This window comes from Labrus bergylta, chromosome 21 (assembly GCF_963930695.1).
Source record: "Labrus bergylta chromosome 21, fLabBer1.1, whole genome shotgun sequence".
NCBI classification, from domain to species: domain Eukaryota; kingdom Metazoa; phylum Chordata; class Actinopteri; order Labriformes; family Labridae; genus Labrus; species Labrus bergylta.
The window spans coordinates 20929808-20957783 of NC_089215.1; the positions used below are offsets into that span (position 1 = coordinate 20929808).

The 27976-nt window shown below is 38.4% G+C and overlaps 1 protein-coding gene across 1 annotated transcript; it reads left to right on the forward strand.

Moving 5' to 3' along the window:
* Positions 1 to 12: 12 nt before the first annotated feature.
* baiap2l1a (BAR/IMD domain containing adaptor protein 2 like 1a) lies at positions 13 to 27933 on the forward strand. The gene is made up of 14 exons (XM_065949759.1): positions 13 to 263; positions 1621 to 1696; positions 1892 to 1978; positions 11466 to 11527; positions 13018 to 13089; positions 13770 to 13904; positions 18040 to 18192; positions 18285 to 18428; positions 18905 to 19028; positions 20102 to 20315; positions 22134 to 22193; positions 22282 to 22420; positions 25444 to 25484; positions 25590 to 27933. The coding sequence occupies exons 1-14, from the start codon at positions 213 to 215 to the stop codon at positions 25660 to 25662; spliced, it is 1431 nt and encodes a 476-aa protein (XP_065805831.1). The 5' UTR covers positions 13 to 212; the 3' UTR covers positions 25663 to 27933.
* The last annotated feature ends 43 nt before the right edge of the window (positions 27934 to 27976 follow it).

Here is a 27976-nt window from a genome sequence, read left to right on the forward strand (position 1 = left end):
GGTGTCCCAGTCAGTCAGTCAGTCAGTCAGTCAGTGCGTCCTCCGCCGGCTGTGAGGGGGCAGACAAACGACCAGGACCGACTTTGGGATTTATTATTCGGCGTGAGCGAACTCCTGGATTACAAAACACCATCTTTATTTCTCTTTTTGGTTGTTGTTTTTTATTATTATTATTTCTTCGACTTCTGGCTTTGAGGAAACAACCTGCCACCATGTCTCGCGCTCCAGAGGATGTGAGCAAGCTCACTGAAAACACATACAAGGTGAGTGAAATGAGCAAAGAGCTTAGTTCATGGCTAACTGTTGAATGTTTTCACTGCTTTGTAATTGTGGCTAAAGGAGGGAGTACTTCTGTCAATGTCTGTCAATGAAAGTGATAACAACACTTTACAATTTTGAGTACATGTACTTTGCTTTTACTGCAATTGTCACGTTTTATGGCTTTTTTTAGAAATGACCCAGTATGTACTTTCATACTGTCTTAGCCTAATAAAAAAAACATCTGATTGAGCAATCGAAACTTTCTGTTATTGTTTACAAGCGTAATTCATGACACACCCTATTATCTAATTATTAGATGCATAAATCACAACAAACCACAGTACGAGAGAGAAGACACAAGAAAGTTAGTCCCGTCAATCAAGTTGCTGTAGGTTGTCAGTGGACTTAGAGTGATCAATATCCAGGCTGTTTGATTAAATCTATTCATCTAATCAAGTTAACACGATTGCCTCTCACGTGATAAGACGAGTGTGTTACTGAATTAATTTATGTCTCTGTGAGGCGTTTTTAAAAAAATAAATAAAAAAAACTTAAAAGTTTCCAAAATAGTGAGAATTTCTAAGTTTCATAAACTCATTTTTTGAGATTTTTTTTGATGGTAGAATTCTGGTAAAATACTTCAATTTGGGTTTTCCTCTCTTGTTAAGCTATACAAATTGTGTGTGTTGTGTTTGAGGGACAGAGGGAGTCATACCTGAAGTCTTACAGTCACAGTATGAGCTGTGTGAGTGAGTGAGTGAGAGAGAGAGAAAGAAAGAAAGAAAACAAGGAACCTGTTTCCCTTTTTCTCTTTCTCTCTCCTCTGCCCACTTCTTTTTTTTCTTCATGTAAAGTCATACCTGCCCCTTCATTGTTCTATTGAGGGCGTGCCTGGGGAATAGAGACGGGGAGGTGAACAGCACTTGATTGTTGAGGCATTTCAATAGAGAGAGGGAGACAGGGAGACAGAGAGGGAGAGAAGCGGGGGGGGGGGGGGGGGGGGGGGAGTGATGAAGCTAATGCTGCAAATAGCTGCATTCTGTGTGTGGGACTTCGCTCTTTGGAGGGAGTCGTAAAGCATACGCGAGGGGTCAAGTTAAAGATTGAACGTTTTATTGTTCTCACGTGCTGATATCGATCTTGTTTGTTGTTTTTCTCTTCTCCACCCACTGTCACAAAAATAGCTTCATGAGTTATATTATCCCTGGCAAGCCCTTAAACAATTAAGCGCTGTTTCCTGATTTGTCAAAAAAAAGGAAGTAACTTAAAAATATGTTAACCTGTATATTAAGATCTGCAAAGGAGCGTTTGTGCTTGCTGCCTTTCTCCACAACCTTAAGTCTTTGCTCTCTCTCCCAGATTGTCATGGACCAGTTCAACCCGGGCCTGAGGAACCTGGTCAACCTAGGGAAGAGTTATGAGAAATCAGTCACAGGTAAACACAACTTTCACCCTTACACAGGACATACAAGTGATATCACGTTGTGATCTTTTAGCATGAACTTTTGAATCCTGCCTACCGCAGTCACAAGTCAAGTTTGGTTTCATTAAAAGTTTCTCTGCAACAAAAGATCCAACAAGTCCTCCTCTCCCAGCCAGTAACTTGATGATTGTCTCTCTTTGAACTCAGCGATGACTCTTGCTGGAAAGGCCTACTTTGATGCAGTCTCAAAGGTTGGAGAGAATGCTATGGTGTCTCCGGTCTCCAGAGAGCTTGGTGAGTTTCATACAGATCCATCTTTAGTCAAATCTCAAGATGGTTTGCCTGATATATACAAATATCTCTATGGTGCAGCAGAAAGAAAAGACTAAGATTCCTCAAGGATATTTCAGTTGAAATGTAAATACTGACATCGTTTGACAATCTGTCATGAACGTCTTTACTTTAATGTAAAAAGTACGATTTGAAGAACAAAGAGTAGAACCTCAGGGAAATTAGGCAATGTGCGATTAAGTTATTCAGTATTGTGTTACCGACATGAGGTGTGATAACTAAACAAATATTTATGCAAATGAGCTTTCCCTCACAGTGTTTCTTTCTATGTACTGTTGCTCATGTTTTACACAATATTTGTCTTAGCAACGTGTCCTTTCTGAATCCCAAATCAATCTCTTCGCAGTTTATTTTGGCACTAAATTGACAAATATTAATCTGAGGTTAGCTGATAGCTAACCCATGCTTAATCTGATCGCCTCCATCCGATTGGTTAAATGTATACATGCTGAGTCAGTAAGCATTACTGGTTTACTTCTTCAACCAAGTCCAGTTGCCTTTGGATCAGGCTTTGAGCTAGCATAACCTGGATGACTACTACTCATTCACATGAAATCCTTTTTTTTTTTTTTGTGACTGATTTCAAATTTTCAATTTTGTGTTGCCAAAAACTGTGACTTCAGGACATCACTGCTTCCGGGCCAAGAAATAATCCTGTGTAGAAACCCACATTTTTGTTGTTGTTGTTTATTCCCAAAAATATCTTACAAATGCTTTAACCTGTTGGATTTAGAGCTTTAGAGGTACTGGTGAGTGGTAGGTGTTATTGTCCATTTTAATAAATACCAGGCTAACTGTCCTCTTTTTGCTCCTAACGCTAAACTAAACCCACTAGTTGCTGGTTTTAGCCTAATGGGTTATGTACAGACATGTGACGAGTAGTTTTGTGAAAAAATCTGAGAAAGAAAACCAAAAAGTACCGTTCCAAAAATGCTAAATTGATTCTTTATTGAGAATGAAAAATGGGATTTTTCACCCAAACATCCCGTTAAATAATGGAAGCTGGACACCAGCAAAGTGCTGTTTCTATGCAACTTAATCATGGTGACACATTTTGCTTGCATGTGACAATAATCCCAAATGTGCAATTATGCAAACATCTGGTAGTGCCATTGATTGACAGATTCACATCAGCTGCAGAAATTCATTATCATCTGCTGTACATCTGGCCCTGATTGAAGTGCTTCCTCTCCTCTGTCTCTTCTCTGAAGCTGTCATCAACCATGTACAGGTTGTTTTTCATCCATCCTGTGACTCATCGCCAATTATTCCATTAGTGCTGAAAATTTGGAGCCGACCTACTTTGCCTAAGGGACCCAATTTTGCACTATTACAATTCATCAAGTTGGTTTTTTTTAGAATGCATAGGGGTTTAAATTGGCTTCATGACAGCTCAGGCTGATTTGACAGGCAGGAAAAAAAAAAAAATCCTTAAACCTGAAAAATCATGCTTTGTTATTTTGGTCTTATGTATTTAAATCGTGACCACCAAGATTGACACTTTCATTTACTCTCATGAAATAGATTTTCTATGAACCTTTTTTTGACTGAGTTTTCTTCCTATAGACAGCATTTGCATTTTTTCCAGTCATTAACACAATCTGTTGTAAAGTCAGACGAGGTGAAGTGATTGTCACAGAGCTGCCACGGTGTAAAAGAGAAAAGATTAGGCATGTTTCCAAGCTTTAATGAAAATGTAAATAATGGAATAAAGAGGTTAGCATAAAGCCAACGCTCACCATCTGAGCAGCGTCAGTGTCTGAAAATGAAACCACGATGGATACTTTATAGAGTGGACAGTATGGTCTTATTTTTTCTTAAAAAGTTATCGAATGAAGAATAGACTGGGCAAATCGGACATCAGAGAGATATTACAAAGCTTCTCCTCATGATTCTAAACCGTATAAGATAAATTAATAATTTTCCTCAGGCTGCTTTTTTGCCTTACAAATAGTTATTTCCATATTCTGTAATTAAAATCCCCCTTTTGTCGGGGCCACACCTGTCATTGAACAATGTTAACCCTCCATCGCTTCATTAAATGATACGATGATCTTTCGTAGTTAGTCGGTTACATTTTTACTTCATACTGAAACACACTGAGCTGAAGCAACCTCACAAATGCCAGAACAAGATTCCATGCCAACTTGTCCTATGATCATGGGGAAACTTGCAGCTTTGGCATTGGTTGCTTCATTTCTAAAGCAAAGCCTGTTTGGTTACACAGACATATTATGGCATTCAATCTGAACAAGCTGCTGTATTCATTTATGGAAAAACAAAGTTGGAATATTTCACTCATAGATTGAATTGAAAGGGAAATTGACCTCTTAGACGTGATAAATAAGGAAGTAGTGACTGACATGTTGTATCCACAAGTCCAAAATCAAAATGACTTCATGGAAAAAGGCCCATGGAAATCTTGATCTCCCAGCTCATTCCCTCCATCCCTGTCATTCCTTCTCTGCTTGGAATAGACGACAGCAAGACAGTGTGAATTCTCTCACACATTACAGGCAGCAGAGTAGCAAACACGCTGAACAAACAGACAGACAGAGGAGACTGTCTTCCCACCACTGATCCTCTCCATCCACTGTTACTCCATCTGCCTATCCAAACCTACCCATGGTCTTTACTATCTGTTTGTGGAGGCCAGAGAGGAGACTCAAACTGTATGGATAGGGAGGCTTTTACAGAATGTTTCTTTTTTTTACTGGTGTAGAACAATAAAACAAAAGACAATTGAAAGAGTTCCATAAAAGTTGACATCTCAGATGGTAGAGACATTAAGACGGACACTCCTTGTAAATGATTCTTAAAGATTTACAGTTGCCTAGCATTGCCTCATGTGAATCAATCACTCCATATCTGACAGAGGGGTGTTTGGTGTAGGCGGAGGCTTGCAGAATTCATTTTTAACAATTAAAGGCCAAATCGTTTAGGTGTTGTTATGACACCTGCAAGATTTTCTTCCTTTCTCTGTGAATGGTTTTCTGTAGAAAGCCCTTGCATCACAGTGGTTAGCAGGTATTTGCAGAAAGTTAACCTGAGGCTTTTACTTCATACCGGGCTGCTTCTTTTCCGGGAACGACTGTTTGTCCAGATTTTTTCTATGAATGATGCTGTAATAGAGGTGATAGAGGCATAGCAATAAGGAAAGACTTTGAGCCAAACATCAGAACTTCCTGAAGACAGACAAATGATTCAAGTGACCTATGCTGTTTGCTACCAGTATACTAATATTTCAGTCTCCACTAGTTTTGTAGTATTCAAAATTGGTCTTGGTCTCAACACTTTTTCAAGGTCTCCGTCTCGTCTCAGAATCAAAAGCATTTCTACCCGGTCTGGTCTTGGACTGTGCTGACTCCGGATATTAATTCAAGACCAGTCAAGACCACTGACAGGCTGTTTTTCCACGCCATTACTGTGATTAGAATAACATTTAAAAAAAAAAAGACAAATCACTTGGATTCATTAATAATTGGATTTTTATCCTCTGGTTACAGCTGCAAACTTCCTTGTGTTACAGTCTAACTGAGTGACGTGCCCCATGCACACAAGATGATAATTTTTCATTGATATTTATGGTCTTAGTCGTGTCTCAGTCTCAGTCTCGACCTGCCGTGGTCTTGGTCCTGACTCTTGTTCCCTAAATGTCTTGGTCTTGGAGAAACTCTGGTCTTGGTTAGTGTGTTGTCATGACTACAACAATAGTCTTCATGTACCAACTTCTAAATTCTCCCTGATGTGTATCATTTAGTATAATGCAAAAACAAAAAATCCTAGGATGATTACAGCATGACCGCCTTACTCCTTACGCCTTTATTTGTTGATTGGGTAAAAATAAAGGAAAGCCAATCAGAGGTAGAGTAGGGCAGGTCAAACTTTGCAAATGTTGTCCTATAGGTCTACCTGCCTGCACGGTTGATAATAATGCAACAAAATGTTGCCTTGTTTTGTAACTAAATAAAGAAAGGAAGAAAAATGAAGCGAACAACTCAGCAGCAGCAACGCAAGTAAAAAACAGAACGAATATAAACACAAAACAAAATAATGACGCACATACTCAAACACAATCATACTTGCAAACCATGTCAATTTCAATGTTTTCACTTTCTAAAACAGTTACAATATTTGTCCTTAAATAGTTGAGACAGTAGCTATTTAAAACTCTGCATAAAGCAAGAGAGGGCAGTTCAGCTGTCAGAGTCGTGGTTTTCAGTGTGGGGGGGGGGCACAATAAGAAACTTCCTGTGCAATATTGTGTGACTGGACTCCACAAGGAGTTGCCATGAAAGGCAGCAGGTAGTGAGGGACTGAATGTTACGTGTGCAAGAATAGCACGATCCCCACCCTTCCACCTTTTCTCTGCACTGTTTGACTAAATTGTTTTTTTGAAATATTGAAGTATGGTCAGCGTGAGAGAAATTGTAATATCAGTCTGAGCGGTATTTTCTTCACATAGACTGAGGATTCAGGAGGAGACAGCTGAGTGTGTCCTGATAGCTTCTGTAACAGATTTCAGTTATTGAGAGAGGTATTTATTTTTCTGTGTTGTGCCATTCCTACATTATGGGCAATTTGTCCTACAAACAGAAACAACATGCTAACAGCAAGCTTGTTCACAAAAGCATGTACAAGCACCTTCATTATTATGAATTTCTCCCTGTGTTTTATTTTACTTGCTTCACGCCATCCAAGAATTTAGTAGGAAGATTGATACCACATCAATCAGTTTGCTTTGAAGGCTTCAGCCATGACACACAAAGATTGACTTAGACTATCACAGCTTAGTTTAGCTTAGCTTAGTTTAGCTTAGTTTAGCTGAACAAAAGGGCAGTAAGGGAAAATAGCTACAGTAAGTCTGTTTCTGTCAAAAGGTAAGTCTTATCCCATAAAATGAGATCGCTAGTTAAAATGCTAATTTAAGCTAACTTTCTCTTGTTTCAGCCACATAGCATAACAACGACATGGGTGTGGTATCATTTTTATCAAATTTGCTGCATGAAAGAAAGGGAGTAGTATTTCAAAAGTATTTAACTACTGTGTTTCTTAAAAAAAAAATACTAATAGCTTTACAGCTAATTATGAAAACAATAGAACAGTACGGAACAATATGGCATAAATGTGTCTGGACCACGGCTTAACAAGGTCAGTAACACAGACACGGGCTGTTTTTCCAAAGCAGGACTGTTGAAAACAAACAAAATAAAAAAGCTGCTGGTTGTTTTACAGGGAGTCCCCATATTGCGCAGTCAGTTATGACTCCTCTCGTCACACTCCACAGCTCTGTAATGATCCCAGACCTCAAACACCCTTCACCTGCATCCACCATTAAACAAACGGCTCTCCAGTATTTTGGGAGTTTCCTCCAAGGGACCTCTAAAGTGACCAGAGACTCACTTACTGCTCAATAAACTGTGACGTTGGAATACTTAAAACCCAGTCACACTTCAGTTCCTTCTAAAAAGTCCCCATGATTCTTTTTGACCCCTCCATTTATTGGCTTTTATAGTTTCACGGGTTAAAGGGATAACTGTCTATGAAATCTCCAGACTCACTTGTTCTTTTTTTATTTTCACATAAAGAACAAATGTGGCATATATTACGTTTTTAAGGTCATTGAAGGTTTGCTTCCAGTTTGAAGTTTCAGTCGAAGCAATGTTTGTCAATGCTTGAGGCTGAAGTCATTTTTACGTGTTCTCGTCATACGTTTTGTTGTGTTTTGTTTCACGGCAGGTCATCACTCTGTGTTAAGAAAGCTGTCAGGATATTGATCTATAGTAAACGCAGCTGAAAGGCTGACAGACACATGGATCAATAATAAAATACAAGTCAACAAAGGTCACTTTTGATCATCATTAGTGAAATAAACTCTTCACTAAATTAGTGAAGGGCTCAAAGCACACACATTCTTCTGTTCACAGGAAGCTGAAATTATTAGCCAACAACCTCAACACATCAGTAACATGTTTAATAAATGATGAATCCTTTAATCCAAACTATTGTAAAAAAAAAAAAAAAAAAAAAATCCTTAAAAAATCCCCAATTTCATCTGCCTCTACTTTTTCAAGAGTGAAAATGTGTGTGATTTGTTCTTACTTGGCAAGTTAAAAAAATCCACCTATCACAGATGAATTCAGTAATTCATTAATTAATAGTTGGTTGCAGCCCAAGTCTGTATGTGTCGCTTTTGTAATTGTAAATGCAAGCTTAAGTAAGCCATTAACTTTTATTAAGGTATTGTTAATTTAACAGTCTCACCTTCAAGTCCATAAAATAGCAAATCATAGGCATATAAACCATTTCATTATCTTCATCAGCAGGTAGTGTTTTCCCTGTTGTCATGAATTGTAATTCATTTTCATTTCCAGCGTTTCCAGAATAGAGTTTCAGTTTCACAGACAGCATTTTACATACAGTCCAGTCCCACCTCGAGGTTTATTTATGAGCTGACCCGGAGCTTTGGAAGTACTTACATTTGTAAAAATAAGTGTTCGGAGGGAGTTTAACTTATTACTTCTCCTTAAGTTAAGTGGATTAAGCACTGGTTGTGACATCATAGACCATTCAATCCTGAGTCACATATGAGGGACTGCTCTTCATCACATCACATCACTGCTAACCTGGGCGTACAAGCCCAGTGATGCATCTCACTGATAAAACAATGCTATATAACGATAACTGATGGCTGATAACCAGTGCCAACTAAGCTTGCACAACAGAGGACAGATTATCCATTAAATTGTGGAGAAATAAAAACAAACTGGAGAAAACGTGCCAACAGGTCGGCTGCCTTCTTCGACATCATCTCATGTAGTACAGCTTTCTTATCTTAGACCAAACATAGGCTTGGGTTGTGCTGCCGCAGGGCACTCCCAGCTCATAAAAGGCATTACCTGTGGAGAATGTTGAAGGCATGGCTCTGCGTCCTGTCTGCTTGTAAAACAAGCGTTTGATACAGGTGTTGGAATGAAGACATGCAGTTATGTATCTTAACTAGAGTAGTGTTTGCACTATCGTTAAAAAAAACAAAACTGGCTTTTGAATGATCGTTTCATAGTTTTCCTCCTTCACTGTGACCCATGTTCAGTTGCAAAGTTGGGTTATAGATTTTCCTTTCAAATTAAGGTTCAACCCTTGATAACAAAGATGAATAAAATTGTTTTAAGCTACGATATCTGAACCACTTTACACCATGGAAAAGTTCAGGTTTTAGGTAGCTTTGTCAATAAGGAACCATAAGACATTTCTGAGAATCATGGGTTGTGTAGTTTGTCTGCAGCTATCTTTTACCAACCCTGTACTGATCTGTGTAGAAATCCATGCTGAAACAGTGTTGTGTATTTGAAATAGTTGTGGTAAAATTAGATTACGTAGGTTCTTTAAAACCTTTGAAAAGAGAACACGGGCAGTGACAAATAGAGATATGAGATAAGATAAACTGAGAGTTGGCTGCAGAATTTAAATTGGTGTATTGGTGTTAAACAATTAACAGGGAAATAAAGCAGAACTAGCAACAACTTAAATAATACAGTATAAGAAGCTATTACAATATTTAAAATAGAATTAAAAAATGTAAGATACAAAATGTACAAAAGATGCAATGTAGGAGCTACTACTCACTACATCACAGTGTGATGTTGTTACTGTTTTAAAGTGATGAACTTGGATCAAAAACATTTATGTTATTAGATACTTTTGATTCAAATTCCAGCATTCCTTGTTTCTGTGGAGAAAGTCTACAAACTTAAAATTGCAGGCTTTCTGTGTGTTGCCCTCTAACACCGCTTCATCCTGTAATGTCCAGATTCCTGATTCACCATCCAGCCTCTGTATACCAAGCTGTGATAACTTGTGGCAGCATTTACTTTCACACCTTGTTAACCCCAAAAGGTGAAACCTGCAGGTGTACAAGGGCCTCTTTGACCCCCCCCCCCCCCCCCCTGCATTTCTCAGCCTCCCTCTTCTAACTCCCTGTGCAGTGTGTTGTTGGGGCTGTACAAACAGCTCCCCAAAGCCCGCAACTACCACCACCACCCCTCCCCGTCCAAGCACAAAGGCAGCATTTACCAGTACGTTCTGGTGACCTTCAGAGGGCAATGTTGTTGTAGCTGCTCGCTGCCTGTCAGATCACAGAAGTTCAGCTTTGTGTCTGCGGGTCATTACGTTTCGTGTGCTCTGAGTGCAGGAGGGCGATCAGGCGTTAAAGTGCGCTGACATGGACAACTTTTTAGGAGCTTTTCCCTCCTAAAAGACTCTTAATTAACCCTTACACCAGTGACTTCTTGACTTTCTTCTGAGGGTGTTCAAATTCTTACATGTTTGTGTCTGTCACAGCGAGCCTTAAACACACTGTGATGCCACACAGCTTTTACAGGTTTCACCAGAACACTGTGTGTCCTATAGTGAACCTTGAGTCTAGATTTCACCTCATTGTGACAGAGGTATAATGCAATAAACTGCTTCGCTATGATTGTCCACTCGTGTTTACAGTATTGACTCACTCCCATTGTGTTGTGTCATATGCCGTAGCCCGTCTGTGAATGGAGACTGTTCTGTTTCTGACCGCACAATACCAGAACATTTCAAAGAGATTACTTATTGACAGCTGTTCAAATATTGAAAGGAGATATGTCACTTGTAAAATCTGGGGCTGTAAAAGTATATGCAAGGCTTGATACAAAAAAATTTAAAAAAACAACAGGTTACCATGTTGATATTTGGAAAGTGTTGATTGGATCTCTTTGTAAATTGCATCTCCTCCTGCAGCTGCTTTTCTGTGTACTCAGCTTTTTTTTGGCTTCTGGTTTCTGTCACCTTCTTCCATTGAAGCAATACTTATGCATTTCGAGAAAGCTACTTTTGTGCAATGCAATACGACATGATATGAAACGAAATGATACATAGGAATCAAAACTATAACACATTATTAAACATTACAAAAGGTTATGATACAATATGATATAACAACACAATATGATGTGATATGATACAATACCATTAAAACAATACAATAGGTTATGATAGGATACAATACGATGCACTGTCCTCATAGGGAAAATTGTCTTGGACTCCATGATGTAAACACAGCACCACCAGCAGCCAGTTAGCTTAGCTTAGCACAAGGTCTCGAACCAAGAGGAACCAGCTTATTGTTCATAACAGCATGTTTAAGTGTATCTATATGTTATGAGTTTTTTTTACGGTTGCATCACTTTCTGTTTTGGTGTTTTTGTATCACAACTAATTGCTGCTCACCCTCAGCAAAAAAGCATGTAAATGTATTTCTGAAAATGTAAAGGTCTCTGTCACTTTTTTTTTTTTTTCCACTTTGCCACATCAAGAGGAAAACAGTCCATGCATTCAACACATGCTTCTTTGAATGTCTGATGTACTTACAGTAGTTTTTTTTTCATTTTCTTACAAGGTGTGGTTCTGATGGAGATCGCTGAGGCCCACAGGAAGGTCCATAATGAACTGGAAGAAAACGTGAGTAGCCTTGTTCTTTTTTTTTTTCTTACTGTCAAAACAAAACCTTGATCAATGTGGTTCATTTATCTTCATCTGTAATTTATTCTTCTGTCATCAGCCCCCTTAAAAAACAAAAGAAATAAATGAGCCCCTTGTTACACAGGCTGACTTAATTGTGCTTTCATGAAGATTAATATGAATTCTGTAGTTCATTTACTTGATCCTGTTTATACAGCTACACTACAGACCACAATTCACCACTAGAATGTGTCCTCAACAAATGTCACATTTACCAATGTCAGGTGAAGAAATGTATTCACATTTTGATACCATTATATAGGGTAGGGTACAACATATAAACCGAATTTTATTCAGAGGGATTTTGTTGGGATGTTGGGATACCTGACTGTGACATTTTACTTGAGAAAAACTAAAGCATTTTTTTGTGATCTATTCCTTTTTTAAAAAAAGACCAACTTAAACATTGCAGGTTTTGTGTCTCATGGGATTTGTTGACATTTGAAAAACTAGTTTATTGCCTTTGAAGATGAGTACTAAGAGAAACCCACAGCTCTTTTAGTCTTTATGTCTTAAGAAGAATTAAGGAAAAGTTATGTGAAGAGAAATTCTATGTTACAATGTCTTGAATTTTTTTTGGTTTTTTTTGCATCAGCAGTTGAAAAATGGTCATTCCTTGAAGTCCCCTATGGTGACCATGTTCACTTTCAGACAGACAGGACAGATTTTCAATTTGTCGCATTGTCTTTTCTGCTCACCTTTGCAACCTTTTGAGCTCATTCTTTTCATTTTAGAAAGTTTTAAAGTGTTGTAACGTTAGGTGAAAGAAAGTTTGACGTGAGTAAAAAAAAAAAAAAAAAAGCCAAAAAAACTCCTGACCCTGCTGCCTCAGGGTGAGATGCTTCAGATACCTGAGTAACTTGAAGTTAATTGAAGTCAAGTGTCCCCTGTTTAAACACAACAATCAGTTTGATTTAAGACAAGCGTCAGACATGCACAGTTTTCTACAATGAAAGTAACAAACTGCTTGCAGCAGGATAAACATTCTGTAATTTCTTATTTTCCCTCTGGGAAATATCCTGGACTGATTGAAAAGTATCTGCGCGAGGGGAAAGTTGTTAATTTTTAACATTAACATGCCGATAAGCTATCCAAATGGGTGGAATCACCTCCTCTCAGAAACCCATTAAGATACATTCCTCAAAGGTCACTCCTGTCTTATCGTAATGTTGCCATCGAGCCATGTGACCCGATCTGTACATTGTGTTAGGAACAGTGTGCAGGCAGGATGATTTGTGATGCAATGAACTACAGTGTGTGTGTGTGTGTGTGTGTGTGTGTGTGTGTGTGTGTGTGTGTGTGTGTGTGTGTGTGTGTGTGTGTGTGTGTGTGTGTGTGTGTGTGTGTGTGTGTGTGTGTGTGTGTGTGTGTGTGTGTGTGTGTGTGTGTGTGTGTGTGTGTGTGTGTGTGTGTGTGTTTTCTCGCTGCAGTTCAAAAGGTTCCACAGAGAGGTTGTTGTCGAGCTCGAGAAGAAGACAGAGATGGATGTTAAATACATGAATGTAAGTAGAATGAATCTTAAAATATCTGTCTATGCTTACTCTAAATAAGAGATGTTTTGATACCAAATGTTTTATTTCCCAATGCTGATTCACAGACCTCTAGACTTCAGTATTAGCCCCTTTGACATCCCTTATTTTACTTATTATAACTACATAATGCTACTGAGCCTCTTTTATTATATTATAGCTAACATAGCTATTGTGCCTAGCTTAGTACACTAAATGAATGTTAACCTAAACTAAGCTAGCTTAAGCATTAGATTTGCATCGGGCTCTTCTGACTTCCTGTGTCTGCTGAAAAGTGTTGGAGAGATGAAGGCCTACTGGTTTATCTTAGAGTGAAATTGCTTTATTTTTTGTTTTCACTCGTTTTAATTGTTTTAACAAAAATACATACATATAGAAATGCTCACAGTTTGCTGGCATAACCTGCTCTCTGCTTTTTTTTCTTCTCTGCTCTAAATCAATAGTTTGACAAAGTATCATGTACTTTGCAATGTAGGCTACTATTTTAGAAAAGAAGTGGGCTAACACAGATGCCAGGGTTTTTATCAAAACATCTGGACATAGGAATTTTAAACAGAGAAATACATTTAGCTGCTTTGCATCTGTGGAATATTTTGACTGTCGTGATCATCAGTTCCTTCCCTTCTCTTGCCTCGCTTTTCAAACTTCTACAGGCCACCTTCAAGCGCTATCAGTCAGAGCACAAGCTGAAGCAGGACTCCCTGGAGCGCTCACAGACAGACCTGAAGAAGCTCCGGAGGAAAAGTCAGGGGAAGAACTCATCCAAGTATGATATTAAAGAAAATGAGGTGAGAACTGGAACCAAAACGGACCTCAAACGCATCCTCACATCCTTTTTCAAGCATGGTTTCTGTTGTTGCATTCTTATGCTCTGATGCTCATGAAAAATGACAAGTGTACAATTTACGTGACTGGGTGGGGAGATTTGGCAAAGATTATTGTCGTGATTATAACATACCGGTGCTCAGGACAAAGAAGGAGGTGTGGAGCATGGAGTTTTTGTGTAAGTCGTACTTTAGAATGACATAGCAGCTCAGCATTATTGATGACAGTTATTTGAGATGCGTATTCAGAGACTTCATTCTTTAAACAGCTTTTTAAATTTTTTTGTTGGACACGGGACTTTAACCATCAAAGATGCAACCACGCTTGTGACTCTGGTTTACACGCACAAGAAATTTATATTTTGACTCGATGTGAAAGAAATTGTGTATTTACAGTATTGATGCTGTACACACCCACATTTGCAAATCATTTGCATGCATGATCACATTGATACAGGCAAACAGACTGGGACATTGTGCTGGGATTCAGGTTGTATTGGATACTGCACACGCGATTCATCTTTACTTCTCATCAGTACTTCTCAGTTATTTCCAGTGTTGCCAAATTTTGATTTATCATGTATTGGTATCTAGGACATGCAGTTTTTTAAAAGTGCACTGAGCATGTTTAATATTTGCAGGATTATATCTGCAACACAGACTCAAATTAAGTTCTCCTGTATCGACACTGTGGTCATATTCGATGTAAATGTAGAAAAATACTTTCTCTGCTATGATTTAAACTTTTAGAAATAGTATGAGGAAATCTCTCGATCCACAGAGAGCTGGTCTTAAGGTTTTTCAAGGAGGAGATTTAGAGAAACTTCAGAGACTCAATCTTTTGCATCTCAAACCAGAGCGAAAGCAAACACCACTACTCAGTGAACAGAAGCACACACACATGGCTTTGAAGTGATTACAGTTGATATTGACATTGGCCTTGCTTGAGTATATTTGTTGCATGTGGTTCAATGACCCCAAATGTAATGGTTGAAGAGTGTGCTTTCAAAAGCCTGTTCGTTGCACAATGTTTGGTGTTTCTGTCCTTCTGTCCACAGCCTGACAGAAGAGGGATTTTGGAGATCATTGGTTACTGGTATGGTCACAGATTGCGTGGATTTTCCTGCTTTTGTCCATTGTGCTCCAATTTTGCACTAATATGACCATGCAAACAAACTCAGATGTTTGCTTTCTTAAACAAGTAACTTAATTCACCAATATGTAACATTATTAAATGTTGTTGTTCTAGTGCAGGTCCCTATTGCTTAGCTGTAATCTCTATTCACAGTTTCTACATTCAAATGAAGAATCTGTTGCCAAGAGTTCAGATTTTAGTATGGGAAGCGTTGTGGTCTCCGTTTGTAGTCTGAGGTGTATTGACCAATCGCATGTCAGCAGACTTTGTTGTCTTTGTTATCTAACAAAAGTTTATTTATCCCTCTAAATGGATATCTGCAACTATCGGATTCAAAATCTCAACTTGAGCTAACAATCATCTTGACGCTGTGTGATGCAAGCCTATCAGTGTTTAGATTACCTGACTTCCTGGAATGCATCAGAAATTATCGATCTGACCTCCAGTCAACAAACCTTTTAAACACAGTGTTCTTCTCCTTTTGGGGACAGATTCGACAAATCTTATACTTGATACTCTTTCCAAATCTGTTCCATGATGTGATTTCAACAAACTAATGACCTGGTAAGGCAAGTTAATCGCAAGTTAACCAGCTTTCTGTAGTAAGTCAGAGTGAATCCTCTGTGTAACTTACTATTTATAGTGACATTTTGACTCACCAGAAACATATGAACAGGCATTGAAATGATGGCGTTTATTTTCACAAACTTATTCATTTGGAGGGATGAATTTCACTTCCATATGGTCTAAACACATGGGAGCTTCACAAGTGTGAAGTCGTTTATGTTTAACCAGTGGCTCCATCAGAAAGCCAGGAGAGTGAACCGTCTCTATGAGAGGCTATATCTTCAGCCAATGGCTTCCAAGTTTGGCTCAGTTGTAATCCTCAGCTTTATGTGTTACAGATCGGGCTGAGAGTTCTCAGAGAGTGCTCTACTGGACGCACTTAATGCTGACATAATGGTATAGATCCAAGCATTGTTTTCTACATTTTATGTTGTGGGAAAGAAGGTTCTTAAATTGGCTTATAGAAAATAATACATACACCGTTAACTGGGATTGGCCTACAGATACAGATACATGTATATGTCAGACTCTTGTTTTGAATATCAATGTCAGATGAGGGAGGGATTTCAAATAACTCCTTCCTGTCTCTTGTTATATATTTTTTGACTGTTTTTGCAGCTTTACTTGGACACAGCCATGATCGTTTGTAATGTTGGCTTTTTTTTCAGAGAATCATTAAACCCTTTATTGACAAGTCAAGAGGTGTTTGCAGGTGAAAGAGCTGTTAAAAGGCACTCGGTTTCTTTTATCCCTGCTGATAACATCTGAATTAGTCCGTCTTTTCACTTGAATGGCACCTTACTCCTTTCTTCGAAGCAGCTTTTTCCTTATCTGATATAAATTGACACCTGTCGACTACAATGGAGACTACTACCAGCTTTTTCATAATCATGTGCACGGCTGCCAGTGATGAGCTCAGTCTGGTTCCGCAAGCTCTCTCTCATCTCGCTCAAAGCCTGGATGATTGTTTGCTGAGAAGAATGGGAAATGAAGACCCTTCATTCTGTGTCTGGCAGACAGAGAGAGGGAGGCAGAGAGAGGGAGAAAATAAGACCAAACAGTTGAGGAAAGTCTTTCTACAGAGTCCTTTGGAGACAGGCTGCTTTAGTGTCACCATGGCAACCTGTGGAAAATAGGAGAGATAAGGGGAGTGAGTGTGTGGCAGGAAAAAAAAAATGGAGGGTTTAAAATGCTTTATGTCACGAGCAGTTGTTCATCCGCTCTGTTTGACTTTTACAATATCCCTGAGGAGAAAATGTCTCATTAAGCAAACTGATTTGGTATCCTGCTGCAATAAAATCAATCCACGGGCAGCAGGAAATCCACAGAAAGTAGTCCCCAAGAGCATCGACATGGATTACAAAGTTCATTACGATGTCGGTTAGTGGATCTGACCCACACATGTAAACATCTTGTTTCAGCGTCTTAATTATTGTGTCTGCGTTAGCTTTTACTTGGGGAGAGAGAGAGAGAAAGAGAGAGAGTGAGAAAGAGAGAGAGAGAGAGAGAGAATGCCATTTAGACCTGCTTCCCACTCAGGTCAGTGTTACTTTCCTCTGGTTCTCTGCAGAGCAGCCTGTGTCACTGCGTGCACTGCAGAGCTGAATGTGCAAGAAGAACATTTAGTCCAAATGATTTTTCTGTTGTATAAATACTGATCAGCGCGAGCATTTCCCACAGCTTTCATCAGCCTTACGAGACAATACCAAAGTCTCAGTAAAGGTCCTTTAGGAAACACAAAACAAGAGTTTGTGAATAAAGTAGAGCACTGAATAAAAGTTAAGTGTGTGCCAAAGCTTGGCTTCTAACAACATCTGCATAAATTTGATTGAAAACAAAATACAAACTAAAAAATCAAGGTGTTTTATTTTTTAAATGTTTAAAAAAAACGAGAAAATAAAGGAAGAAGAAGAAATATACCTTATTGTTGTTTATTTATTCATTTAAATTTTTGTATTTTCTATTCTATTTTAATCATCTGTGTATTATTTTTAAAATAAATATGTTATGGTTTCTTGTAGTTTCCTTACTTTCATTTGAATTTGGATATTATTCTCAATTTAAGCCTTTTTACCCTGTGATGTCTATTTATTCTTTCACTTTTAATATTTTTTTTATACTTTATTGCATTTTTGTGTACGACACAGGAATGTGATGTTTTTTTATGTTTTTAGATTATTTTTGAATCAATCTTGATTTTATTTTTATAATTATTATTATTTTATCAAGGCCTGTTCTAACGTTTCATGAGCTTAAGGAGAACCAGAGCTTTCAGGTTCTCTTTTTGGAGCACGTTGTGGTCACATGCAGACATTTTCTACTGTAAAATGTTGATTTGCTCATTTGTAAACACTCCTGCACATTAACGTCTTTGTTGTCCTGTGACCCTGTGTGCAGTATATGGAAACCATCTCATCGCGACAGATGGACATGCAGAAGTTCATCTCTGACGGATGCAAAGAAGCTTTACTGGAAGAAAAGAGGCGCTTCTGCTTCCTGGCCGACAAACACTGCATGTTCTCCTATCAAACCAGCAACTTCTACGAGAAGGTGAACATTTAGAGATTCCTGCATTGTCAGATCCTTTTAGAATATCAACTCTTTTATCCTAATTTTTATTTTTTTCCTCCTGGCGTTTCCAGGCCAAAGAGACTCTAGCGGTGAAGATCCCCAGCTGGCAGGAAAAGTGCAGCGACATCACAAAGGTGCCGGACACGGTGATGACCATGATAGAGGAGCTGTCTACCACTCCAGAACAATCGCCGCAGGTCGAACGCTACAACAGGGTGAGTAATAAGCTAGTCTGAGTAATGGGGATACATGATATAACGAGCGTTTAGTTATCTTATCTTTCACTTTGTGTTGCTTCTCAACTTTCATATCTTGCTAAGATGTTTAGGATAAAAGCATTCATAGAACTGAATAAGTGGAAATCCTTTAGGAAAGACTGCCCTGGAGGCTTTAATCTTGTCTCGTTGTTTGTAGTTAATCTTGCAACGGGTGCTGATGTATCTGATGGGGACTGCTGTCTGTGAAGTGTTTGTTTATCTGGCTATCAGCCATTGGAAATCCTCTTTGTGCTCTTGTTGCTATCTACTGATTTATTTTGCCGTGGTTATTTATCGCTGTGTAGGAGGTCGACAATAAGCTTCAGCTCATGAAGGTTTAGAATTCATCCCCTTGATAAGATCGTTACCCTCATCATTCAAGCAAAAATGATTTTGTTCGAGCAAACTCACATTTAGGGGCTTTATGTTTTCAGAACAATGTGGAGCCAATGGGTCCTCCACCTGCACCGCCACTGAAGGCACAAATCAGTCCACTCGCCAACATGTTCAACCCAGAGCCCAGATCTCCCCTCACCTCCTCTTCAGACCACAACTCAGGTACAGACAGCTCCTCTGAAACACAAACATACATCACTATCTCTCAGTGTTATTGTCACATTTATTTTCTTTTTTTTAAATCTTATTTAGAATCACACATTCACAGACATTTGTACATATTGTTCATTTGTAGTTAGACAATAGAGTGATTCCTCTTGTCACATTTTTGTAAATTTATACAGAACAAAATAAATCAAATAGGAAAAAATAAAATAACAATAATAGAAATAGAACCGAACAAATCAAATAAAAAGACAAATTGTAAGACATGGGGTGATTTTCCACAACAACTACAAAAACGAAGCATACAGGGTTTCATAACTAAAGTAAAACCAGATTAAACAAAAGAATGGAGTTTAGGGGAGACATAGGATACCCATTTAATCCAGAGATCCTGAAATGTATTTTTCTGAAGCTTCAGAGAAAAAGTGATCCATTCCATTATATATATTTCATAAACTACATCATACCAGTCTATTGTCACATTTCATTAACGAAACAATAATATTATCAAGATTGATTTTTGACAGCTTAGCATAAAATACGTTTGACATTTCAGTAATTTAATTCTTTGTATTCTCGTCAAAGTAGGGGTACTGCTGCCTAAGATTATGTGTTGGTTTTTAAAGAAAATGTTTCAGAAACATGTGTCTTCACTCTCGAATACATAGCATAAAGACTGAAAACAAGGGAAACAGCTAGCATGGCTTTATCCAAGCATAACAAAATCTCCCTGCCAACATCTTTTAAGCTCACAGATTAGCACATCAAATCTCAGTTTTGCTGTCAATGTTACATTTCAGTTTGGTACATATTTAACAAGAAACAGGATACATATTAAACAGTGATCGTAAAAGAAAATGTGGAAAGAACCAGGCCAGCTGTTTCCCTCTGTTACCAGTCTTTTAGCTAAGCTAAGCTAACTGAAACTTGATTTTACTTCATAGATAAGACATTTAGCTAGCTTTATATTGTCACATCTGGAAAATAAAGAATATGGATGGATTATCTTTGACTGTATATCTTTTGATTTACAACTAATATCTGTTTTTGTAATCATGTGCTGTGTGCAGACCAGGGCAGTCTTGGAGAGGGCAGCCTGTCCAGGTCTACATCTCAGTCCTCTGGTCTCAACGTGGGCAGGAAGCACAGAGTCAGGACCATCTTTCCCCACACGGCGGGCAACAACCCCACACTCCTCAGCTTCGGCGAAGGCGACATCATCACACTGCTCATCCAGGAAGAGAAAGACGGCTGGCTGTACGGAGAGCAGGAGAAGACACAGCAGTAAGGGATTTGTAGATATCATCAGTCCAACTGAACTCTATGCTCCTACCTTTCTTTATTTTTGGAAAGTTTAAATGTGTTTTGTTGTTGGGTTGGTTCTTGTCTGTATGATAAGTCATACCCAACCCTGCTACTAATTCATAAGAGTATCTAATGTTTTTAAATGATGTGTCTGGTAATTAGAGACTTTTCTTGTGGTCATTAAATTCCATGAAAAGACCAATAATGCACCTATGCTCCACACTTTTGCACTTGGTGACATGTCTCTTTATTACTATGTACAGACAAATGGTAGCACTGTAGTTTATTTTAAGGCTAACTCACATATGCCTGAAACTGTTATTACTTTAATACTCCCTAATGAGTGTAAATAGTCCCTCAAAAGAATTGAATTCTTCCAGTTTACAAAAAAAGTTTGCTAAAGGCTGGGGAAAAAAAGAATTCAATCTTGTAATTTGAATCCCCTCTTTCACATAATAGCTTTGAATGCTTTCTAAATGCAATCTTTGGCACACCCACAAGAGGAAATGAACTTTCCTTCCAACAAACATGCAGCACTGACACACACACGTTTTCCACATAACTCAATTACCAGTACGAGCTTTCAGCTGTTTGTGAATATTTGACTAATTCATCATGTGCAGAAACACAGAGTATGTCAGGTATGTTCAACATGGCAGTCATAAAGCACTCTCTCTGTCTCTCTCTCTGTCTCTCTCTCTCTCTCTCTGTCTCTCTCCTCTCTCTCTGTCTCTCTCTCCTCTCTCTGTCTCTCTCTCTCTGTTCTCTCTCTCTCTCTCTCTCTCTCTCTCTCTCTCTCGCTCTCTCTCTCTCTCTCTCTCCTTAGCCCTGCCAAGCAACAACAAACACATGCATTAAGTAAATACAGGTGCACATTATCACACACACTCACAAAACAAGAGACATCTGGCTTTTTATAATTCTATCAACATGAAGAAATTTTTTCTTCACTGTGCCACGCGATGCTGAGTGACTGACGTGAATTAAACAAAAAAAAAAAGCAATTACAGTGTAATCACATCTTCATTCAGCAGCTGTGTCCGTGTCTCCTGCAGACAACAAAGAGGGAAACATTTTCTCTGAAGATGCTTCATTACAAAAAAAAACCCCCAGCAACAGTTGGGTTTTTTTTTGGCGTATTTGATCAAATTATCAAGTTGGGAAGTTTTGTTTGTAGCTGCGGCACTAATCCACAAAATCCTCTCTGAGTCATCTTCAGCTCCTTATAATTCAAAACACACAACACCGGCATTATCCACTAGCTGTTTTGTGTAATTAAGGGGCTTTTTGAATTGAAGTGGTTTTCATGCAGTCATTGGCTGTTTCTCAAGAAGAGGACACGTTGCCATTATTCTCATAACACCCTGTTTCTCAGCAACCAATCCAGTGCATCAGCGGGATAAGCCATCTGTCCTCTCATCGTGACTTGTCAACTACTTCTGAGTCTTTAGTGAACAAAGTCTGTCTGTCAGATATCTCATGTCTGGTGTGAGCGTCTGATTCAATCGTGATGTGTGTAGCAGGGGAAGCTCAGCTATTTTTACTCGCAAACAGATCTCCTCGCAGCCTCTTGTATCCAAACAGAATAGTAACAGCCTGTGTCAGTTTCCCTGCTCTGACTCTTTTATTTTCAGGATTTTGAATGAAAGTGAACATTTTACAGAAGTTCTATCCTACATTTGACATGTTTCTTTTATAAAGACGATTGTATTATCATGCAGAGCATCCAGACTTGACAGTACCAATTTCTTTATGCTACATTGATGATGTTTCTGATGTTTCTCTCTCTGTCTTTAGTCGGGGCTGGTTTCCCTCATCTTACTGCAGACCTTATACTGAGGCCGTCATATCAAATAGGTGAGAAAACATTACACTCTGCTGGGAAGTGAATGACTTATTTCATAGCCTATGTACATGCTAACCTTTATTTCATGTGTGTTTACAGCAATCTGGGCACGCCGGTCCGCCGCCTGAGTGCAGCAAGTCTGCCGGAGCAGGAGGAGGAAGAGCCGGTGCTACTGCCCCCCCCAGACTACAGCGATGAGAACCCAGCGGTCCCCTCAACGCCCTCACCACAGAACAAAGTCAGTACCAGAGAATGACTCAGCAGTCACTAACCACATGTGATCCCTTGGTTATTAAAATAGTTTTGTTAAAGCATTATTGTGAAAGTAGTATGGGCATTGTGTGTGTGCAGTTTGATGATGTAACGAGCAGAAACCAAGTGGTCTACCAAAAAAGACAAAAAACCATGAACAACAGATCATTAAAATGCACACTACATTACAACTTTAGACATACTTTAACATGAATTTGTTGTTGTGTTTGGGTCCAGGAACATAGTCACAAACTGTCATAAAGCTATCCTAACTTAATCCATTGATCCATAACTTCTCACTCCTTCTAACAAATTACTATACTCTGTCTAGTAACACAGGAAATGGACTACAAACAGCCAGAAAAGCTGGTTATTTACAACTGTGTGATATCAAGAATGGTTTTCAAAACAACAGTCTTCCTTATATGAACTACTGAACATCACACAGTACAACTACAAGACAAAAACAACAGAAATATGACCGAACAGAGCAAACCCATAAACAAAGTTAGCATGAAGCTAGCAAATGAAAGCATTTTGCTAGTTAGCCATGTATTTCCTCCGTGAGTCTTAAACAAAAACAGATGAAAATTAAAAATCACATGTTACCATAATAAACTCCACAGTTGTGTTTGTGAACGCTTAATTCTGTAGCAATCTTTTTGCTAAGAAGGAGGCGATATCACCTCTAAAGATGAGAACATGTTAGCATTGTGTTAGCAGCTTGTGATGAATCTTGATGGAACTAGGGATTGACGTCATGCTTGTTACATATAATGTTATGTAACTGGTGAAGTAGCACCTGCTAACAGTCCTTTGTGTCTTCATGAAAGCAAATATTTTAAGTGAGCATACAAGATAGTTAGTTGTGAAAGGATCAGCGCCTGCTGTTTATGAAGCCTATTTAAAATGAAAGTATACCTTTTGGGGTTTTTAAAACTTGTTTAACCTTACTATGAGAAACGCATTTATGTTAGCTAAGTTTTTGCAAAGATAAATGCATTCTCATAGCCATTATGAGGATGAATGAAAGAGATAGGTCATGTAGCATCTGCAAACAGCATTGTACAGCTAAGATCTTTGCTATTTAAAAACTTTCATAAATGATTTATTCTTGTTTTTGTCTTTGGCACAGTTTAAGTCACAATGACAGACTATGTCAGCATTACAGCAGGCAGTAGCCTCTTGATGATTCAGACTTATGGCTGCTATATTTGAATGTCTGGAGTATGGATTTGGCTACATGCTTGAGAAAAGATCTTAACATTCCTGCATTGATATCTTTGATATCTGCCTCATCAGTGACTCTACGTCCAAACCTCAAAATGAAGTCACTGATGTCGTATTTTATTCTGACTGTTCACGTCTTATCAACATGTCGTCTCTGCGTCATCATCACCTCCACTCCCTTAAGACAGTGTGCCAGGAACACACCTCAATTCCTCCAACCAGTTCAAGGAAATGAATATGTATTTATCTTTATTATAACATCCTTAAAGGAAATGTTTTCCCAATGTCTACACTGGTTAAGACGCCTGTGCTGAGGGAAAAGTGTTAAATACAGAAAAATACTTAGTCTGAAAAAATGCTCCCAGCTTCATTCTGTTCACTCAAGAGAGGTGGGTGAGAGATAGTTACAGAGGGAGACATGAAGGACAAGAGGGTACAGGTACGTTTTCATTTCCTGGTCTGTGTCAGCTGATTGAAAATGAACTAGGAGCTGTCCAGCCAGCAGGCAAGCCCGGACACGCTCCTTTCTCCCTCATCATCAGCTTCCTCTCTGCTCTGTACTCGGTGTCCTCTGTATCTGCTGCCTCAGGGTTTCACCATGAAATAAAACACAATGAGGAGCACACCTTCCCTGTATGAAAGTACGCTTTGAACTCATTATTCTCCTCGTTTTAAATTATTTTTAAAACTACAACCCTTTTAGCATGGACAAAAACTTAAACACATCAGTTCTTGCCGCTCCTTTGTTTAGTTTTTAGGGTGCAGAAGGCTGACTGCTGACTTTAGGTTTGTTATTGTAACTGTGGGGCAAAGGTGGTCTTGTGTCACCTGTGTGGTGGGGACTTTTCCCCCTTGCGTTAAGTCTCTCAGGCGGCACTAAAGTCCATCCTTCCTTTTTTTGTTTCCTTGTGAACGCATATTTGAAACGCTGTAAAAGACCAATATTGGCCCATTATTTGTCCCAAGTTCAGAGATTAGTTTGAATGTTGTAATCTGAAATTTGCATGAATATATAAAAAGAAAATTTTATTCTTTTTGTCCTACATTTTTTTTTTATGTCTTATTCAGTTTAAATTTTTTGATTTTCCTTTTTTTTTATATTGCTGCAAAACCAGAAGGAAAACAATGTTCAGTTTTGAAAAAAGCAAAAGCTTAAGTTAAAATATTGATGTGTTATGTTTGATACGTTTTTCGTTTAAGTTTGTAATAAAAAAACTTAAACGAAAGTTAGAAGGAAGTACTGATCACGGAGAGGTGTTTCCTGAAAGACTAAAACAAGGGAATAAAAAACATTCATAGATTGAATTCCTCTGTTAGCACCCTGCTAGCCTTACATAATAAGGACTCATATGGCATATAATCAAGTATGTGCCATACTAGGCCTCAGGACTCACAGCTGAGATTGATGATCTTAAACTTTATCGTCTCTATGCCCACTTGGCTCAGTGGAAGCGATAACATTATTGTCGTCCTCAGGTGAGAAAAAAGAGGAGTGTGTCTCTCACCAGCCTTTCTAGATTGTCTAGATTCCAAACTGGCTGAGGTCTGAGGGTGAAGCTAAACTACGTGTCAAATCTTCCATGCACTGATTGGGTAGGAGGGAGGGGGAGGTGGGGGGGAGTGCTGATGGGAAATCTGATCAAACCAGTCGGGTAACAGTGACTTTCCTCACAGCTGGAGGCAGGGTGTGGATATATGGTGATTCTGGTGGTGTGTGTGTTATGTCAGTGTGTCTGCTGTATCTTAAAGGGTTTCTTCTTCTGTGTTTTTTGACAACAGGTGTCTTTAGTCAATGGGACTGCAAAGGCTCCCTTTCTGGGGTGAGTGATCTAACACAACTAACAAAAACTCACAGATTTCATCATTAAAAATTTGTTAAATACCAGATTATGAAATTGGATTATATTCCAATTTTCTTCTCACAGAGGAGGGAATCCGTTTGCCACAGTCAAGCTGAGACCAACCGTCACGAATGACAGATCAGCGCCGGTCGTCTGACACCCAGCAGGAGGATTATCACAGGAGTCATGCCTCCATGGGGGTCAAAAACAAGGGGACCCCTGTGACACACCAGATATCACCCCAACCTGACGTCTCACCGGCCTGCATGCTAGTCTCTCTCAGTACCAGTGTGCTCTATTATCTGGATCCGTTGTTTCATTGAACAAGTGTATTTAACATGTATCCCAACAGGGAAATATTTCTCAATCAACAGATGAAACACAAGAACTCTGAACGTCTTTTGTTGTACAAAAACAAACATTTTGTTTTTAAAGTAAATGTCTGAGAACAATCCATCCCAAAATTAACATTCAGAATTTGTCTAGTTGCCTAAAATAGTTCAGAATAAAAGCAGTGGAGTGCTGCTAGTGCAAAGCAAAAGAAGAAGGAAATGTCTGGTTTACATTTCATGTCACTTTAAACAGCTCTGAGATAATAAAAAAAGCAGGCTTATAACACTGAAAATAAGTCTTGTTTACTGTATAGAAGTATCATGCAAAAGCAGCCAATCAGCATGCAGCATGTGAATGAGCTGGCCCTGTCACTATACCACAGAAACTCCTGCAGTATAAGGAGAGGGAGCCAATAAACGTTACCATATTAAATGGCTAATGCTGAAACATGCTCACCATATATAACTAGTACTAGCTTATGGTTTGATTTCATGAAAACCTAAAGGATTATAACTCTAAACATCAGGAAATAACACAAACTAGTAAACATGCTAATTGAAAGTGGAAGTGTAAAAAAACAAACCCAGATTCTTCCAGTCCTTTCATCCTAACAGTAGGTTAAAAAAATCTCAAAACTTTTTTGACAAACATTACCTTAAACCTAAACGGGCTTAAAAGCAAATGAATTAGAATGAACAAGGATTTGTTTTAGTAAATGTTAGCATGAACTGTTGATGCAGTTATAAACTGCATTTAGCATTATAACACACAGCTTAAATATAGGTATGAAGGCTTGTTGCAGTGGTTCCCAACCTCTGGTAAACCCCAATTTATACAGACCACATACAGCTTTTGGCTATAATTCATTTGTTTTTAATCATGTATTATAAAAAAATGTTTTACTATGTTTCAAGTAAACATTGATTTTAGACCACATTCAGGCTTTTCATGTATATTATTGTGAACAGAGGAAGAATCTGCAAGTTTCTTGTTTTGGCTTTGGCTATAATGGCCCACAGTAGCCTATGTTCACTATATTTAATATACAATATATTTTTTATTCATCAATAAATACAAATTTCATGGGACCCCATTTGAATGCTATTCGTTCGGGACCCGGAGGTTGGGACAGCCTGACTTATTATGTTCTGTGTTCAGAGCTTTTATTCCCATGCTTAACGAGATAAAACCAGAGTCTTCATTTTGGGGTGGACTGTCCCTTTAAGAGGGTTTGTTTTCCTGCAGTCCGCAGTGTTTGAATACAGATAAAAGAGACGCTAAAGAAAGTGAAGAAAAGCTGATGCTGATGAAAAAGACACAGGCTGTTTTCCTGACTTGCCAACAAAAAAAAACATCTGATATGTTATTATTTCTATTTTTATTGACTATGTTTGTGTTTCTTTTTTAAAAAAAAGGAATTGTGATATAAAAGGTTGTGAGAATGAAGGGAGAGTGATGTGTTGGGGGAGAAAAAAAAGGTTTGTCATTTGAGTGAAGGCAAAACAGTACGTCACGATTTCAAATGAGAAGGCTATTTATATTTAGTCAATTTGTTTAAGATATTTAAATAAGATTTGTATACAGGAGTCAATTCTGTGTAGTGTCCCTCGAAATAAGACAGACATTGTTGTCACCATCACTCGTTGTTTCTGATTTGACGGCTGATATGTATTTCAAATGAGAAGAATGACCTTTCGATGAAAGGAATATTTGTCGCTCCTCATGGCTTTACTGTTAAATGTAGATTCTGTGAGCATTGTGCAGTTTATGCAAATAAAAAATGTACCTTACTGGTAGCCATTTGCAGCATATAAAGAAAAAAAGAAAGTGGGTCACTGTTTGAAATCTGATCAAGTATTAAGTGTTCTGTGAGGAAAAGGACTTTTTCTTTGCCTGTGTTTCCTTTACAGAATATAAATGTATGAAGAGAAACTGATTGAGCTGTTTTTTTTTACCCTCACAGACTCACTGATGTAAAGTGTGTAAGTGAACCCAACATACAAATATAATTAATCTGCCTTCTACAGAGTATCCTGCCACTGTGTTGACCAGTGTAGTCTTTTTTTCTGAATAAAACAAGGTTAAGTCAAAGTTGGCATAATGAGTGTTTTATTATTTTTCATTTCGTCTCACTGCTT